A 19,987-nucleotide genomic window follows, 5' to 3' on the forward strand; every position below is an offset into this window, starting at 1 on the left:
TCGGTCATTTTATTAAATAAAATTGTCCAGAAATAAAGCACAATTATCTGCCAATATAGTGAGATAAATTTACTTAATAAAATTCTTTAAAACAAGTAAAAATGTCTAGTAATAAGGTAAATAACCTTAAATTAAGCTTACAACAATCTTAACAGGAAAAATATCAAATTTATTGATTATATTTAAGATAATTTTGCTTGACAAGACACAATTTTTTGCAGTGTAAGCATAAATCGGCCTTTAGTTTGAGAGAAATCCTGCGTGGTGAAGATTAGTTGTGGTTCTATGAGCTTTTCAGTGGCATATTACTGAACCAGTTGTACTGTCAGCGATGTTTAAGGTCTTTGTTGGGGCTCTGTAGCTTTTTCCACTGGAGTTTGGTTTAATAATGTCCTCCTTGAGAACTTTAGGAAGCTCCTTCACCATGTTATGTGAAATCTTCCCAACCGGTGGCAATGACTTTTATAAAGACACGTTTTTATAATGAACATTTTTTATTTTTACCTTTGCAGCATTAATATACAAACCATTCTACCAAATTAGTTCAAACTGAGGTCCCACAGTAAAAAACAAAGAAAAAAAAACAAGCTTAGATATTTACAAGGGCTGTCTTCAGATCTGTTTAAACCCAAGACATTAATAGAGATAGTAATAAGCTAAATATATGCACAGTCATCATTTATAGGGTACTTATAGGGCGTCTGTCCCAAACCATAACCTCTAAATTTACACTTGTGTAAATAAAACTTACATTTATTTGTTTTTTAAATGATTGTTTTTATTTATTTTAAAGTTAAGCTGAAAGATTTATCATGCGTTTAATTTTTAAATTAAAAAATTGCCATCCCACATTTTTTATGTCTTAGAGTTTTAGTCAGTAGGTGGGGCCTTATTTTAGCCACGCCCCTGCATTTTAGAGCAGGAAGTGAGGCTGCATTCCCCTCATGGCCAAATGGTGAGCAGTTGGATCCCATTGTTTTGAAGTAAATGTGTCCCAATATCTGAAAATCAGTGTGGAACATTAAGAATCGTCATATTTTCTGCAGTTCAGCACTTTTTAGTGTTTTAATGTAAAATATGATGATTTTCTGTGTGAACAGCAAACAGCAGTTCAAAGCTGTGTTTGCTGCTCTGTACTGAGTCTCTGAGCTCTAAATGAGCTAAAATTGTCACCGAAATAGTCACTACTGACACATCTGGTACAGTTTGGTAGAGTTATGATTGTTTTGGTAGCGACAAAAAGGAATGTTCAACCATTAGTTTTAATAAAATGATCATAATTATCTTAAATCTAGTAGATATATCTAATATTTCCCATTTTGAGATGGTTGTGCACTTATTATAAGATTATCTGGCTTATTCTATTGTTTTAGGTCATTTTATTAAATAAAATTGTCTAGAAATAAAGCACAATTATCTGCCAACATAGTGAGATAAATTTACTTAATAAAATTCTTTAAAACAAGTAAAAATGTGTAGTAATAAGGTAAATAACCTTAAATTAAGCTTACAACAATCTTAACAGGAAAAATATTACAAGGTTTAGAGTCACTCAGAGCAAAAGGATTTTAGTCTGAAGTCTAAGTCAGTTAAAAGACTGAAATGTTTCAGCTCTGACTGTGAACCAGTTTATTAAAGTCATCCATACAGAAATGAACTTATTCTTATTTTTAACATTTACATATATGTATATTATAATACCCTTTTAGAAATGATGGTTCTTTAAGGGTTCTTTAGTATAGAAAATGGTTCTATATAGAACCATGAGCACTCAAAGAACCCTTTTCATGATTAAGGGGTTCTTTGCATCATGAAATAGTTCTTCAGATTGATGAAGAATGTGCTGTAATGTGCTATATCACCAAAAGGGTTCTTCTGACTTTGAACCAGCTCAGTAGAATCATCCATATAGAAATGAACTTATTCTTATTATTAACGTTGTATATTATAATACACTCTCAAAATGATGGTTCTTTAATGGTTCTTTAGAATAGAAAATGGTTCTATATAGAACACTCAAAGCACCCTAAATGGTTCTTCAGATTGATGGAGAATATGCTGTAAATGGTTCTATATAGAACTATTTTGAAAATTGTTCTATATAGCACCAAAATGGGTTCTTCTATGGTGTACAATGTCAAGCTTGTAAAAATAGAAATACACTATTTAGAACCTTATGCAACACATTCTCCAATCTAAAGAACGCTTTCAGGGTGCAAAGAACCCTTTAATCATGCAAAGTGTTCTTTGAGCGTTCATGTTTCTATATAGGACCATTTTCCTTACTAAAGAACCCTTAAGAACCATGTTTTAAGCGCGTAGAGCGTCAGAAGTTTTTGTAAATATGTCTTAGTTTTTGCTTATTTACTATCAGAATCGGGCGATATGTTCTGCGTGTTTTGATAATGGTTCTCCTCTTTGTTCTTTTTCAGGTTCCATGCTGCCGTCATCTTTGTACAGCTACGTCCACCCTGTCCCTTAATCCCAGCCAGTAGCCGTGTGGAGGAATGGATTGGTGCAATGGCCACCACTTTCCATGTTGACCTTTCGGTGAAGGGGGATTATTTTCCAAACGGAGCTCCGGTTCATCACTGCACCTTAAAATAATCATCCGAGACAGTCTGATCCTTCCCCAGCATGGAGAACTTCACCCAGAGCTTCAGAGATCTGAGGCAGGAACAGCAGGAGTAAATCATTAAGACCCGACCGGCTGCACCATGGGCGACATGGCCAATAGCTCGGTGGATTTCCACCCCAAGAAGCCGGGGATGGATGGGAAGGCCTGTGCGGGGGATTTCGGGGTTTCTCTGGAGGAACTGCGGGCGCTGATGGAGTTCCGAGGAGCCGAGGCGCTGCAGAAGATCCAGGAGAGTTACGGCGACACTGAAGGACTCTGCCACAGACTCAAGACCTCACCTACAGACGGTGAGTCCAGTCTGGCTGGGTAGCAATGTTTCGCAAATGTTAGGTGCATTTATGAAATTTTGGCCGACAAAAATGCAAATGAAGTCTTATTTTCATCGACTACAGTTATTGAAGAAACTATAGATGACGTAGGCGACCATGATTGTGGCATCGAAACGAGCAAGATGGAGAGATTTAACTTGGTTTTTGCTTTAAGTAGAATCATATTTACAGCTGTTTGTCGTCTGTTTATGGCCGTGTTGTTTGCAGCTCAGCAATGGCCACCTAATGAGAGCTGAGCTCTCCGTCCCAGAGAACCGACTGCAGAACCAGAGCTGCAGATTTACCCCCGCAGTTTCACTCCGTCTGTTTCAGGCCAGTGGAACACATGCGCAGTAGGACGTTGCGACTGTGCCATGTAAACAAAGACCTTATAGGAAAGTTACGAGCGTCACATTCATATTTCAGCCAGTGGTCGGTCTCCTCATTTACAGCGTCTCTGATGTAAACAGTCACTGTTTGTGCTGGTTGTATGTGTCACCATGAACGTTACCATTCAGGAAGGGAGACTGTCACCAATATACGCATCAACCACTGCTAACCAGTTAAACTATACGACAAAACACATTACAAAACCATCAGAAACCAAAAGAAACACTTACTGGGTTCTGTGGGTTTTTTAGCCTAAAGCTTAATATGATGCTCAGTTTAAGCTGCTTGAGGTAAAGTGTTATTCCTGCTCATGTAAAGTAAATGTACACATGAAGCCCCGTATTAAGGGTAAGTTATTGAGCTATATATGTCTACATAACCCGTTAGTTAACCCAGGTCACATCAGCTACAGTTCAAGTAATATTTAGCCTGTGAATCTCTATATGCGTCCAAACCAAAGTCTGTTTTAGCCTAAATATAATGTTAGTCCAACGCAAATCTATCACACATTTATCAGAAACCCACATTAAACGACTGAAATGTTGATGAGTGTGAAACTCACAAAGAAAAACCAAAACAAGTGTCGCTGCATGAGCTGAATGACACTGGCTTGAACCTGCTGGAGTGAAACTGCGGCTCTGCGGCTCTGCAGACAGATATTATTGCCGTCCCACCCTGATGACGCCCACCTCGCATGAGGGATCGCAAACACACAGACAGATATGGGAACACAGTGCAGAGGCATTTTTCAAAGCTATGATCCGGAATTTCAGAATGTCGAAAGCAACCTTCGTAAAGCTCTGTGCTGTGATTGGACCGTCTGTAGATGATTCACTGACGGCTCGATACGTCATTGTTTATTCAAAAAAACCCTTTTCCATCACACTTTTATGCATTTCTGCTTAAACGATCTTCCAACTTTTCCAGCTCGTTCTACCTCCTAGTGTAAAACTCTTTTTGTGATATTTGGGTGTTTTCTTCAATTTCAGGCTTTTTCCCACTAAGATTTTTTTTTCATGCATTTTCAAAATTCACAAAAAACTGGTGGATTGAAAATCCTCGTCTGAGAGCTTTATAACAGTCTCTATGTGGAGCATGGTTGCCAGACAGTGTTGCTGTTGTCATAATAAAATGTAATATCTCCCAGATGGTAACTTTATAGGTAAAAATGTTCATATAGAACCCATATTCTGCATTTCCTAACGTTTTATATTTTCCCTGAGGTTTTATCTACTAAGAAACGGTCTTAATTCATTTCTACATGAGCATTTTCCAATCTTTCTTTACCCCTTAAACAGGCTGTTTTTGTTACTGCACCTTTAAGAATGATATATGCAAATGATATGTGTAAACCTGCTCTGATTGGCTGCCCTGTATTGTGCAGGCTCCAGACAGAAACACTCCTTTTAGCTTCAGTGTGAGGGGGTGGAGATAAAGTGCTGCAGGTTGAATAGGTGGATATATGTAAATGTGTTGGTTTTCATGACATCACCAAAAGAAAAAAGAATTAACAACGAGCTGCTTTTGCAGTGTAGTTTCCATATATAGACTGAAACTTCAACAATATTTACAAACAGCAAACTTTCTATTTAAAACAAGAAGTAAAGTTTTCCATTATATGGGTTTTAAAGGGGCTGTACACTTGATTGCATATATGAAAAATATCTATATCTCAATAATAATCAAAGTGTGATTGAAAAATATATCCTCAAAGAGGAATTTTATTTAAATTTCAAAAATGAAATGGACTCTTTACAGTGGTGGTGATAGGAACCAGGGGTTGCCATGACCACAACACATAGATAGCCATTTTATTTACTATCCAGAACCACCAGTGAACCTACACGAGTCTTCTGAGTTTATATGGAATGTTGATGATGGAAAATAGTGGAAAATCTGAAATAATAAAAGTTTTCTTTGGGGACTATTTTGCCTCACAGTGCCCTGCATGTATCTCTCCACCATGAATGGAGTTTAAGTTCTCTAAACCATCATAAAACAGTGTCTCAGTCATCAGGCAGTGAATTCATAACCATTTCATGCAGTAACTTTCTGTGAGGGAGCTTTTAGAGGTGGACGTCTGGTTCCTATCACCACCACTGTGAACAATTCTGACTCGGTAAGTTTCTCTAGAACAGAGCGTTTCACACCAAACCACTCTGAACGACTCGGTTTACACTGCAAAAATGATCTCTTAGCGAGTGAAATCATTTTAAATCTTGTCAATATATCTGATATGTCTCATTATGAGGTTGTTGTAAGAATGTTATAAGATTATTGAACTTATTTCTAGACTTTTTTTTACTTGTTTTAGGTAATTTTATCATTTTATCTAGTCTTTCCGTTGGCAGATCATTTAACTTATTTTAAGAGATAATGTTTGAAACAAGTAAAATGTTCCGCCAATGGAATGAGACACTTTAATTAGATAAAATGACTCAAAACAAGTAAAAACGTATACAAATAAGTTCGATAATCTCATAATATTCTTACAACAAAGTAATAATGAGAAATATTAGATATATTGACTAGATTTGAGATCATTTCACTCGCTGAGAGATCATTTACATCTTAACCATTTAATTATGCAGAGATTGTGAGAAATCTGTTCCCCTTTAACTGCCCTGTCTTATAGCTAACAGCAGTGTTTTCATGTAATAAAGAAAGAATAAAGGAGTTGGGGGTTGTTTATGTCAGTGATGGTGTGTATCAGTAGTGCACTGCGTGTGTGTAGTGTGTAGTGTTGGGGGTGGGGGGGTTACCTGTGGTAGTTACTGAGACCTCCCTACTGTGCCTGGATTACACTGCCACTGAGATGATTGCATAATGACTGTAACTCCATTGTCCTGGAACATCAGGTACACGCTGCATGTTCAGAATGGTTGAGCTCCTGCGGCGCTGCAGCTGTGCAGTGATGCGACCTGCCTGCCAGAGGTTTAGACCCACCTGATGAGGGAGGTTCGAGGTGCGAGTTGGGTTCCCACAAATCCTTAAAAAGTCTTATAACGTCTTAAAATACACACTTAAAAAAAAGATGGTTCTTCAAGTGTTCTTTAAAAAAAAGACATTGGTTCTGTTTAGAACCATGTCATGCTTAAGCTGTTAACTGTCACCCCATTTTTACATAAAACTGCATACCCAAAGTAAAGGGGGCGCTGTTCACACAGGCTCTAGGCTGCAGTCATGATTTCAGTCTCATTTGAAAGGAAACATCTCAACATCAGAATAACTGTATGAATTACTGACTCAGAGTAACAGAGTCTAGAATGGAGGAGTTTATTTCCTCCTGACTCAGATCTCTAAACTGATCTCTGACTCTTGCCATGTAATCAGACCACATGTTCTGGATTATGGCGTCTCTGTGGAGGCGGCGAGGCTCCAAAGTTGAGGACACAATGATTTGTTAGTGTTGGCTCATCCGATGCTGATGTTACAAATGAGACGATCGTGACTGCTGTGAATAACGGATCATAACGTTGTTTGCAGGAATCGAGTCCTGAGATTCTGCACTGGTCTGATTAATAATACCTGGTGGACCCGCCCGATTCAATCAATAATCACGTACGCCTGTGCCTGCAAAATCAGTGAGTGTGGTTCTTGCCCACTCTCACCTGCAAAACCCAGCACCATGTTTGCCCGCACTGACCCACTTCAACCACACGCCATGCCCACCCGCACCCACGTACTTTGGGCTGTGCTTGTGGTGCTCCGCTGTTATCCACTCCGCTGGTGTAGGACGTGTCTGTGCCTCCAGACCCATCACACCTCCACACACCCAGCAGCAAACGTAAACGTTTCAGAGATGCAAAATACATACATCCATCATCTAAACCGCTTATCCTTCTGGGTCGCGGTGGGGTGCTGGAGCCTATCCCAGCTGTCATTGGGCGGAAGGCAGGATACACCCTGGACAGGTCGCCAGTCCATCGCAGTGCAGACAGACAGACACACACAGTCACACCTAGGGGCAATTTAGCATGTCCAACTGGCCTGACAGTTTTTTGGACTGTGGGAGGAAACCCACGCAGACATGGGGAGAACAGGCAAACTCCACACAGAAATGACCCTGGTCACCCAGCCGGGAATCGAACCCAGACCATTCTTGCTGTGAGGCAACAGCGCTACCCACTGCGCCACCATGCTGCCCTAGATACAGATTAAAAGTAGCTAAATATTTTGTGTATTTTTCGGCTAATCAAAGCTGTATGAACTGCTGCAAACAGTGAGCATTGTTGAGGTCACTGTCGAAAGACAAGCGGGCAGCACCACAGCCAGGCCAAAAACAACATCAGTCCTCTAGCGTTGGCCCTGTTATCAGGAGATCGCAAGTTTGATCCCAGGTGATGCTACAGACGTCCGTGGCCAGGAGTTCAAGAGAACACAGCTGTCCTTTCTCTCTCTGGGTGGGCGGGATGGCCCCGTCTCCCCGCCATCAATCAGCACTCTAGCCACCGCAGGCATCTGTTAGCTATTGTCCTTGTTAGTATAGTGGACAGTATCTCCGCCTGTCACGTGGAAGACCAGGGTTCGATTCCCCGACGGGGAGAGGGTTGCCTTTCTGCAATTTCCCTTCGGGATCAATAAAGTTCTATCCACCTGGTTAGCTGACGTAACAGAGCTGGCAGTTAGTGTTCTCCTCCAAGGGCAATCAGTCAAATGACATTGCGTTAGCGGCAGTTTGAAAAGATGCAGTGGAGCTTCACAGGACTCGGAGGAAGCCTGTATTGCCGTCACCCTCCTAGAGCTGGTGGTATTGTGTGACTGGGGGTCCTAGCCAGTGGGTGCAATTGGTGGACTAAATTGGGAAGGAAAGTGGAAAAATCCCCCCAAAAAAATGAAACAACTTAGGCTGGGCTTCACTACTAACATTTTTTTCTGTGTCAGCAGTCTGTTATTAGTTGATTACAAGACGTCTACAAGGCAGCTGAAATTAATTTTAAGCCAGAATGGAGACCAAGGCTGCGACACGGGTTAAAAAGCCAAAAGAACCGTCGTGGAAAAAATCAGTAAGATTTGGTACATTAGTTATTCACCGGATGCTCTATGGCTTCATGTGTTTTGCTGCTTGTGATAATTACTAACGTGTGGTCTCATCATCACACTTGCTGGTCTTTTGTTGTGTTCAGCCTTAATACCCGCCCACATGAGCCCGCAACCAATGACTGCGGTGCTTCAAAATGAATCCCGCCCACAAATTATTTAGCAGATCACGCAGGACCACGGGTGAGGCCTTATGCAGCCCTCTTATTGAGATTTCAGTTATTGCATCACTGTATTGCTGGACAATTTGATGCATGAAATTGATGTTTAAAAAACGGAAGTGAACGCTTTGACGGAGGTGTGCTGGTACCGGTGCAGTGATCTAGATAAGGTTAAAAGGTTCTTTGCATGGTGGAACGGTTAATCAGATTGATGGGGAATGTGTTGCCACAGAATGTGTCTCTCACAGACATTACACACCACACACAGCACCCAGAGGTGAGCGATATGGCAAAAATACTTCACGGTATGTGGTGATGATGTTTATTTTTCGCTGAGCTCTAAATAGATAGATCACTTTATTAATCCCAGAGGGAAAGTCGTCTATTACAGCAGCACAAAGTGCAGTAAAGAGCAAAGCAGGAGCAAAAGCATTGCTGTATGCTGTTATACAGATGCATAAATAGGAAAGGTAAAGATAAATCATTAAAAAAAATACTAAAACAACCATAAAATATTATGTGCAGTATAGAAATAAGTAGTAAAATTGCATAAATACTATGCAGCTGACAGTGCAGTGGTGCATGTCCCCTCCAGTGGATGAACCGAGTGACTATGTACTGTAAACGATAACCTATGTTAACAGTTGGGCAATATGACATATATATGGATGCATAAACAAAGTGGCAGTGCATAGTGAAATGAGTAGAGAGATATAATGTCCAGTTGGTGGTCAGTGAGCCTGTCTGATAAGTTGCAATAGACAAAATTGTGCCACATTTAAAAAAAAACTGTTTTTTTATTTCTTGTATTCACAGTTAATTCACTGTTGTGCATAAATCCAATCAGGTAGGACTATCCATGCACTGTAATAAATGCAAGGTCATCTCAGCTTATAATAAGGCCGGTGTGGTATGGGTGCTATCGTGCCGTCCGTGTGGTGTGATATAACAGAGCAGCTCGGTCCTTTAGCTCTTTCACAAGCTAGTGAGCTGGCGTCATTAGAACATGCTCCTGGCCATTGGTGCCCTGATATGGGTCATTCTGTGTGTTGTAATACACATGACCCTGCAGGTTTGGTCTTTCATCAGGCAGAAGAAAAAAAAGATCATTGTTGCGCTCCATAAAACCTACGAAGTGAGTCACTGCAGGTGCGTGAAGCGAAAAGTCTGAATCAATTTATATGGAAAAAATATATATGGACGTAGTTTTATAGATTTGAAATACGTTCCAAACACTAAAATGTATTTCAGAATATTTTGCCAAATTAACCAAAGATATTTTAAATAACATTTATTTTAAACTGTATGTGGAAGTATTACACAAAGAAATGTACCACACAAAAATAAATGGATGTAAATGTGTTTATCAAAATATCCAGAATCCTGTCTGATGCTCTTCACTGTCTGATACCTTTAGAAATGAGTTTGTGTTCCAGTATCTTCATTTTAAATCTGATCTAATGATCCTTTAACAGGACAGAAGCGAGTGTTGTGGGTATTGATACTCTGTGAAAATGCAGTTATGATCTGATATCTTGTTTATGTGAAATACATTGTGTGTGAGAGTCTGACTGCAGACGTACATGGTTAATGTAAAGAACAGTGCAGATCACTGAAGTCAGTGTGTTTAGTTACATCTGTAACCTGCATTACACTCAACTGAACACAGATAATAACTAATACTGATAAATGCATTTAAAATAGATATTTAAAGAGTAACTGCACCCCACTATTTTCAGCTGACTCCACCCCTGGCACAATTAGAAAAATGCTTTAAAATGGGTGGGGCACTCTGGGAGGGGCACTGCAGTGATCTACAGTTTGGAGGTGGGGCTGCGAGGGAAACCAGGTGGGCTGGGCTGCTGTGTTTTTAGAGCTAGCGTGCGTTAGCTACCAGAAAATATGGAGAGAGACAGAATCAAACAGCACTTTTGCAACTGAGAGTCTTACTAGGCTTAAGATTTCTCTCTACTACCATCCCCATCTTCAACGAGGGAAGGTGTTTCTGATCAGGCAGCGCGTCTTGAGCCTTAACAGTATGAGCCACTGACTCGAGCCACCAAAGAGTTAACATAGTAAATGATTAGCAGTGAGTGACAGAGGCGCCAAACGTTGGAACATTCCCTAAAACCGATACCGCTAACTTCTAATTATCTGTTCAGAAGGTCCATATTGGATATAACCCCAGTCTCGTTTCTTAGATGCCCTGAATTCCGAATCAATAGAGTGGATTTCTTTGAACTCTGTCTAAGTTTCATTCAGTTTGACATCAAGGTCACAGACTGCATCACCGGTCAGCCAGGATTTGCTGCACTGGCCCTAAATCCTTACATTCTGCAAGCTGTTCATGGCACTTACTGGTGTTACATCCGATTCAGTTCCCTCTCAAATTCACGTTCCCCTTCATAAACGAACCCTCGCCGCACTCACTGAACAGAAATCAACGGCAAGCAGCGCTGGAACTACTGTCAGAGAAAGGCTGTGCGGACAAAAGGTTGACACCATCAGTAACAATGGGCATTTAACGCTAACCTTTCATGAACCGTTTCGCTTTCCGTAGTTCCAGTGTTGCTTGCGGTTGATTTCTGTACAGTGAGTCGCTCCCGAGGCTTTGATTTGTGAAGGAAAACGTGAATCCTCACTTAATCGGCCCTTCGGGTTACCTGGTCACACGATGAACATTATCAATCTTTATTACAAACTAAGCTCAGATTAACTGGGTTATGTACAGTTGGTACAGTCGGCTGGCATATCGAGCCTTGTGAGGTGTTGCTCTGGGTATTTAGCCCAGCGTGTGAGTGTGGTTCTCTCTTCGCTCTGGGCTCCTGCACAGGTAGGGGGTCATCAGGGGGCTTGTAACGTTGTTTGCCTGATTTTTATACTGTGATGTGTCATGGCACTTCGGTACCAAGACATGTCATCTGCGCCTATAGCAGAGTTGAACCAGAGGGGGCACTGCAGAGGCGGAACCAATCAAAATAAAAATGATATTTTTACAGTTTGGAACAGCTGTTCATGAAAAAAAGTGTTAGGGTGGAGTTACTCTAACAAATACATTGTTTGGCTATTTTCATACATTGCAGAAATAAATTTGATTAATACATTTGGAATATATTTTTCCCATATGGGAAAATGGAGTGGAAAATCGACTGCGCTCACACTGTAAAGAAATGAGACAAGTGTAGTGAAAAAGTATATTTAATCCATTATATGGAAAACATGAAGCACCTCTATCAACCTGCCTCTGTTTAAAGACCCAAACAGATCACCCTCTTAGCTGTCTGGGGTCCACAAACTCGTCCGCGTGTCAGATTCTCTGTTCCTGTACCTCTTTGTGAAAATACAGTGTGGAAATGTGATTCAAACATTCAAACAAAACATCTACAGCACATTCTGAAGAACCCTTTAATCCTGCAAAGTGTTTTTGAGTGACCATGGTTTGAGTTTGAGTGTTCATATTTTCATGTTCTGCCATTTTGTAGTGCCCAAAAACACAGCACAGAAGATCTAGTGCATTCAAACAGTCCCACAATGCACCACAATAAGTAGGGTGCAACTGATGTACCCTGGGTGATAGAGGTTACCCATACTGCACTGCATTGTTTGGTTTGAAGGTTCACGTGCAGCTTCTCTGAGAAGGATTCCGAGCTCTGCTACAATGTCAGCGTCTCCACAGAGCTCTGCAGACCTCTTACAGATGTAATAAAGCTGCGGTCAGACTCTGCGGTTAAAGTGGACTGACCGCAGGGTGATGTAATCTGCTGTCGCACAGGCTGGGTTTCCATTCAAGCTTTTTGCACACGACGTGCATCTACAAAACTTGGGCAGAAATGCGAATAAAGTCATGTTTTGATGACTACTAGGCCACGAGGCCAGGAGTCGGCAACATGTGGCTCTTTTACTGTCCTGTTGTGGCAGAATAAGATTTGTAGGTAATAATAAAATAATCCTCCTTTACAGTAAAATAAAGCTCTGCTGATCGTTCAACACAGTTTAACAATAAATGGTCTTAAACTCTGGAGTTAATGTAGAACTGCTAATTCACCCTTTAACCCTGAAGATCAGCGCAGACTGCTGGTCACCATAGCAACGCAGACAACAGTCTCGCCTAGCTAGTAGCTAATGAAACGGCAAAGAGAGAGATTTAAGACGAACATCGATAATTTGGAGATGAATGGACTTATTTGCATTTATAATCACTCCAGCTGGTTTCCTGATACGTTTAATCTGCATTGAGAAACTGAAAAACACTAAAAAGTCGCAAAGCTGAAGTCAGTTTCTCATTCGCCAGCTTCTTGTTTGAATTTTCCCGTTCCACCTTAAATGGTGAATCATTTACATTCCGGCGCCTCAGGCACCATTTAAGGTGGAACGGGAAAATTCGAACAAGAAGCTGGTGAATGAGAGGCTGACCAACGTTGAGAGACATTTTACAAGAAACGCTACTTTTGTGGAAAAGTTTCCTGTCAGAGATGTGAGAAAAGTGGCCATAACTGAGATAAAGCTTAAGGAGGAGCAAAGTAACTCTATGTTTTCGTTTATATCATCAGCAAATACTGAGGCAGATTTACAGCCAAGATGGTAAAATGGACATTAAATGTTGTGGCTCCCAAGGTGGATTGATTTTTGTTGAAAGGACAAAATGCCTCTTCTTAACATTTGGGTTGCGACCTTTGACCTACAGTTACGCAAAGTAACTTTAGATGACGTAGGCTATCGTGATTAGAGGCATCGAAACGAGCAAGATGGAGAGATTTAACTCGGTTTTTGTTTTAAGCAGAATCATCTTCACAGCCGATTGCCGTCTTTTTAAGGCCGTGTTGTTAGCAGCTCTGCAAAGACCACCTAATGAGGGCTGAGATCTCCGTCCCACCCTGACGACGTCCACCTCGCTTCTGGGAACCCAAACACACCAGACAGACCTGGGAGCACATTGTGCAGCCATTTTTCAAACGAGCTTTGGATCAGGCATTGCAGAACATCGAACGCAACCTTCGTAAAGCTCTGCTCTGTGATTGGACCGTCTGTAGAGCCAATCATTTCTCACTGACAGCTCGATACACCATCGTTTATTTGGAAAGCCATTTCTCATCATATTCTATATTCTATTTGATATTCTAACGTTCCCCACACTTAAAAAAGAGGGTTCTTCAAGGGTTCTTTAGTAAAGAAAATGCTTTTATATAGAACCACAAACACTCAAAGAACCCTTTGCATGATTAAAGGGCTGTTTACATTTTCAGATTGATGGATAATGTGCTGTATACGGTTCATTTTTGAAAAGCTTTCTATATAGCACCAGAAGGGTTCTTCTATTGGTACAAGCTTGGCATTGTAACAACAGAAGAACCGTTCTGTTGACCAGTGGCTAATTGATGGAGGATGTGCTCTTTATTACGAACACCTACCTTGTTTCTACACTCATTGTCCATTTTATCAGCTTCACTGACCATATAGTTTCACTCTGTAGTTCTACAGTTACAGACTGTAGTCCATCTGTTTCTCTGTTTACTTTGTTACCCTGTTCTTCAGTGGTCAGGACCCCCACAGGGCAGTTATTGTGTGTGTTGCACTGGTGCGAGTGGATCAGACACAGCAGTACTGCTGGAGTTTTTAAACACTGTATCCACTCACTGTCCACTCTATTAGACACTCCTACTGACAGCTTGTTTATTAGAAAATCAATTTCCATCACTCTTTTTCGCATTTCGGCTTCAGCGATACTCAAACTTTTCCCAGACTTAAAAAAAGGGTTCTTCAAGGGTTATTCAGTAACAGAATATACAGAACCATGAACACTCAAAGAACCCTTTGCATGATTAAAAGGCTGTTTACATTTTCAGATTGATGGATAATGTGCTGTATATGGTTCTATACAGAACCTTTTTGAAAAGCTTTCTATATAGCACCAAAAGGGTTCTTCTATTGGTACAAGCTTGGCACTGTAACAACAGAAGAACGGTTCTGTTGACCAGTGGCTGATTCTAAATGAATTGATGACTGAATGATGGCTTTCTAATGGGATCTAAAGATGTTGTACAGGAAACTGCAGGAAATGATCTCTATTGGAAACTATTAAAAGCAAAATGGTCCATTTTTCAGCAGGGTGCTTTCTTTTATTCACATTTATGTGCCCCAACCCAACACACCCAGTTCACATTCTGTTCGGTGCAGAAATCTAATGACTGCAAGATGATTGTAGTCCTAAATAATTTTAGATCATCTCAAATAATATGATTGTGTAATAATTGTGACAGGACTGTACAGTAAAGGCTGTGTGGCCTACATTATAGAAATAGCTCCACGGCCCCTTCCTCGCTGCCTCACTGCCTCACAGCCTCGCTGTACTTTTTAAATGAACAGGCTGTTTATGTAAAAATTCAGATTATTTACTGTTTTGCGCTTTGCTGACCACCTTGTGGTTGAGCATTAAACAGAACAGCCACTAAATCCGGTAGTTTCATGCAGATAAACATATTTAAAAACTCATTTATAAGCGCCTGAGTAAGGAAAGGAAGGTTCATTTTGTCCAGAAGCCTTTATTACCATGGTAACAGTGGGTAAATGTTCTACCGCTCGGTCACCTATTGTCCAGCCGCTGCTCCGTTTTCTGCATCGTTTGGCAAAAAGACGGACGGCAGGTCAGAGCGAGGTTAATAAAGAAAACAGAACACAGTCTGACCTTCCAGAGAGAGAGAGATGTGTGTGTGTGTGTGTGTGTGTACACACTACACTCACTGTCCATTCTATCAGCTTCACTGACCATATAGTTTCACTCTGTAGTTCTACAGTTACAGACTGTAGTCCATCTGTTTCTCTGATACTTTGTTACCCTGTTCTTCAGTGGTCAGGACCCCCATGGACCCTCACAGAGCAGGTATTGTGTGTGTTGCGATGGTGTGGGTGGATCAGACACAGCAGTGCTGCTGGAGTTTTTAAACACTGTGTCCACTCACTGTCCACTCTATTAGACACTCCTACCTTGTCAGTCCACCTTGTAGATGTAAAGTCAGAGACGATAGCTCATCTGCTGCTGCACAGTTTGTGTTGGTCATCCTCTAGTCCTTCATCAGTGGTCACAGGACGCTGCCCACAGGACGCTGCCCACAGCTGGATATTTTTGGTTGGTGGACTATTCTCAGTCCAGCAGTGACACTGAGGTGTTTAAAAACTCCAGCAGCACTGCTGTGTCTGATCCACTCAGACCAGCGCAACACACACTAACACACCAACACCATGTCAGTGTTACTGCAGTGCTGAGAAGTCTGTGGAAAGTTTTCTTTGAGGACTATTTTGCCTCACAACACCCTGCATGTATCCCTCCACCAAAAATAAATATGCTCTAGGCCAAAAGCTTCGTTTAAAACAGTGTCTCAGTCATCAGGCAGTGAATTCATAACCATTTCATGTAGTAACTTTCTGTGAAGGAGCTTTTAGAGGTGGACGTCTGGTTCCTATCACCACCACTGTGAACAGTTCTGACTCGGTAAGTTTATCTAGAACAGAGTGTTTCACACCAAACCACTCTGAACCACTCTGAACCGCTCTGTTTACATCTTAACCATTTAATTATGCAGGAATTTTGAAAGAATGGTGGAGTTTCCCTTTTATGTGTTCGTTTCATTGCGTTGACAGTTTGCAATCAAAGCTATTTGGATTTAGATAGATAGATAGATAGATAGAGAGAGAGAGAGAGAGAGAGAGAGAGAGAGAGAGGCATTGTTACTGTAGTGCTTGTACTGAGTGTGTTCATTCATAAATAGCTGAATGTCACTGCAGCTGATACAGTAACACTAATAACATCAGAGCTCAACTGAAAGGTAGAGGTATTAGAGAAAGAGAGAGAGAGAGAAAGAGAGAGAGAGAGAGAGAGAGAGAGAGAGAGAGAGAGAGAGGGAGACGAGAGAAAGGATGAGTGAATGATAGAGAGGATGAAAAGGATGAAAGGAAGAGCGGTGAGCGAGGGATAAAAGGGCTGACAGGAGGGAGGGATGAATGAATGAATGAGGAGAGGATGAAAGGTTGCTATGGGCAGGAGGAGGTGTGTGGAGACATTATCTCTCTCTCTTTCATTCTCTCTCTCAGTCTCTCCCCCCTTCTCTGTCTCGTTCTATCTTTTACTCTCTCTCCCCTCTCTTTTCTCTCTCTCTCTCTCTCTCTCTCTCTCAAGTTTGCTTTATTGACGTGACAGATGTACATTTGTATTGTCAAAGCACAACAAAAATGATCTATATATCAAAAGTTAATAAAAATAAATAAATAATAAAAAAATAATAAATAAAATACAAACCAAGATTAATATATGATAATGTAATAATTAAGACTAAACAGTGTTAATTATCAATTAATAATATAAAAGTATATGTAATAATAAAACAAAGCCTAGTGAATATGTGTAGTTTATAACAGAAAAGAGAGAAAAAAACAGTTAATTATCAAATATATTTATGTGATTAAGAAGAGAAAAAATCGAATGAAAAAAGGACGTCTATATTACAGATATACATATATAACTGTGAGTAAAGGCTGTGGTTTGGTGGTCACTCACTGTCCCTGAGTGTATGGCACTCATACACATATCTGGCTGCAGTGGACGCTGCTGGACCCTCTCCTAGTATAATTACTAATTTATCTTTATCTCCCAACGTCCCGAATTTGTTTATCTGTTTTTCAAATTGGTTAAAATATTTATTTCTAATAGATTCATATTTTGGGCAGTTTAGTAGGAAGTGCACCTCTGTCTCTACCTCACCTGTCCTGCAGTGACCGCACACTCTGTTGTCTCTCGCTAGCCAGGACTTTTTAAACCTGCCTCTCTCGATGGCCAGGCTGTGGTCACTGAGCCTGTATTTGGTGAGGATCCGTCTCTGCTTCATATCCTGGACAGTAACAAGATATTCAGCCAATTTGTGTTCCTGTTTTAGGGCCAGGAAGCAGTTCAGTCTGTTTTGTGAGTGAATTTTCCAGGTAGGTATTTTTGCTTTGTTTAATAATTTGGTTTACTCTGATTGGTGTTTGGGAAGCAGTGCTGGTCAGAGAGTTTGGGTTGTTGGGAGTCAGTGAGGTGGTCAGTCTCTGTACCAGCTGACACAGGGGACTCTTTTCAGGGTTCAGCTCCTGGGACTGGAGTGCCTGAAACTGCAGTGTTGTTTTGGGACTCGATTTAAGGTGCATCCAAAATTTCAGTGTTCTTTTTTCAGTGTTCATGATTAGAGGGAATCGGCCTAATTCAGCCCTGCAGGCATTCGCTGGTGTTTTTCTTTGGACGTTTAAAATCATTCTGCAAAATTCTGCATGCAGGACTTCAGTGGGATGCTTGTCCCATCTAGTGTAGTCACGATGACTGAGTGGACCCCAGACTTCACTACCGTACAGCGCAATGGGCAGGACTACACTGTCGAAGATCTTTGTCCAGATTCTGATTGGGATATTAATCTTGTAGAACTGTTTCCTGATTGAATAGAGGGCCCTGCAGGCCTTTTCTTTCAGTGCATTCACTGCCAGACCGAAGCCTCCTGAGGCACTGATCTTTAGTCCCAGGTAGTTGTAGGAAAGCGTTTGATCCAGGGCGGCGACTCCTAGACTGAACACATGTCTGCTTTCCTGAGATCTGGCTTTCTTTTGGAAGATCATGACTTTAGATTTGTTTGGGTTGACTGTCAGGGCCCAGTTCTGACAGTACTGCTCTAGCAGATCCAAGTGCTGCTGTAGCCCCTTTTCAGTGGGCGACAGCAGCACAAGGTCATCTGCGTAGAGACCGTTTGGTTTAGTGTCAGGCCAGGTGTTGCAGATCGCTCCAGTAACACCCCTTAATCATTAATGTACATGTTAAATAGAGTAGGGGACAAGCAGCAGCCCTGCCTGACACCACACCCTCGAGTGAAGAGATCTGTCATTTTATTGCCAATTTTTATTCCACATTTATTATTGACATATATTGATTTAATGATGTCATAGACTTTACCCCCTACACTGTTTTGGAGAATCTTATATTATAGACCTTCTTGCCAAATAGAATCAAATTTTTTTAAATCTATAAAACATGCAAAGACTTTCCTCTTATTTTGTTGGTGAATATGTTGGTTGATTAGGGTGTGTAGGGTGTAAATATGGTCGGTAGTGCGATGATTTGGTAGAAAGCCAATTTGTCCTTTACTCAAGACGCTGTGTTTCGGTAAGAAGGCCTGTATTCGGGCGTTAATAATACAGCAGAAAACCTTCCCCAGGTTGCTGCTCACACAGATGCCTCGGTAGTTATTAGGGTCCAGTTTGTCTCCACTCTTGTAGACTGGGGAAATAAGCCCCCTGCACCAGATCTCAGGAAAGCAGCCGGACTGGAGAACGATGTTGAACAACCTGAGCAGAGCCTGGGCAGCTTGGGGCTGCTGCTCTTCAGCATCTCGGTCCTGATGCTGTCGGGGCCGCAGGCTTTTCTAGGTTTAAGCTTTTTGATTTGGTGATTTAATTCTTCTAGTGAGATCTGGTAATCAAGTGGGTCTTGATAGTTTTTGATACTTAATTCTAGTGTTTTTAATTTGTCTTTAATGTTCTGTTGTTCTAAGTTGAGGCTATCCTGTGGTAATTGGTCATGATTTTGTCCAGATATTTGGATTGTCTGTGGCCAGGTTTTTGTGGAGATTCTCTCTCCCCTCTCTTTTCACTCCATCTCTCTCTCTCTTTCCCTCTCTGTCTCCTGTCTCTCTTTTCTCTCCATCTCTCTCACTCACTCTCCCTCTCTCCTCTCTCTTTTCACTGCATCTCTCTCTCTCTCTCTTTCTCTCTCTCTCTGTGTCCTCTCTCTCTCTCTCTCTCTCTCTCTGTCTCCCGTCTCTCTTTTCTCTCTCTCTCTTTCTCTCTCTCTTTCTCTCTCTCTCGTTCTGTCTCTTTCCATCTCTAAGCATCATCAAGTAGGTGCAGACAGAGAAATCTGAGATCTGAGCACGTTTTCAGATCTGACCCTTGGTGGTAACTGACCCAAAGTCCAGCTACGCGCTGAGAAGAATCGACATGAGGTTTAAATGTTCGAGAGCAAATCAGAGGCCCCGTTTACACCTGGTCACTTCCTGTGTCCGGTGTCTGGATTGTCTCCTGATAAGATTTTAGCCACATGTATTTACACTTGGTCAAATGCGTCTCCGGTTAGTCGGACTGAAGTCTGATTGCTGTGGGACAGAATATGCAAATCAGCTGGTTATGCGGCGACCAATTACCAGCTGTTTATCTGTTCAGCCTCTTTGTCTGCAGTGTGTTTTGTCGTGTCGGTCCACGTTGATAATAAGCATTTTGTTTCATCCTCCATGATCATCTTCCTCACAGACACGGATCATGAGCCCAGTGACGCCCTGCATGGGGAGTCCTGGGAGGAGTTTCAGACGTACTGGGAGGGGTTTCAGTCATACTGGGAGGGGTTTCAGTTGTACTGGGAGGGGTTTCAGTTGTGCTGGGAGGGT

General features: G+C 41.4%; 1 protein-coding gene across 1 annotated transcript in view; it reads left to right on the forward strand.

Annotated features, from left to right (window-relative positions):
- The window catches only part of atp2b3a (ATPase plasma membrane Ca2+ transporting 3a), an 84,085-nt gene that overhangs the window by 7,208 nt on the left and 56,890 nt on the right, over positions 1-19,987 (forward strand). Inside the window, 1 exon segment of the mRNA XM_036579634.1 lies at positions 2,433-2,925. Coding sequence (XP_036435527.1) covers positions 2,718-2,925 — 208 coding nt within the window. The 5' untranslated portion in view covers positions 2,433-2,717.

This window comes from Colossoma macropomum, unplaced genomic scaffold (assembly GCF_904425465.1).
Source record: "Colossoma macropomum unplaced genomic scaffold, Colossoma_macropomum, whole genome shotgun sequence".
NCBI lineage: Eukaryota > Metazoa > Chordata > Actinopteri > Characiformes > Serrasalmidae > Colossoma > Colossoma macropomum.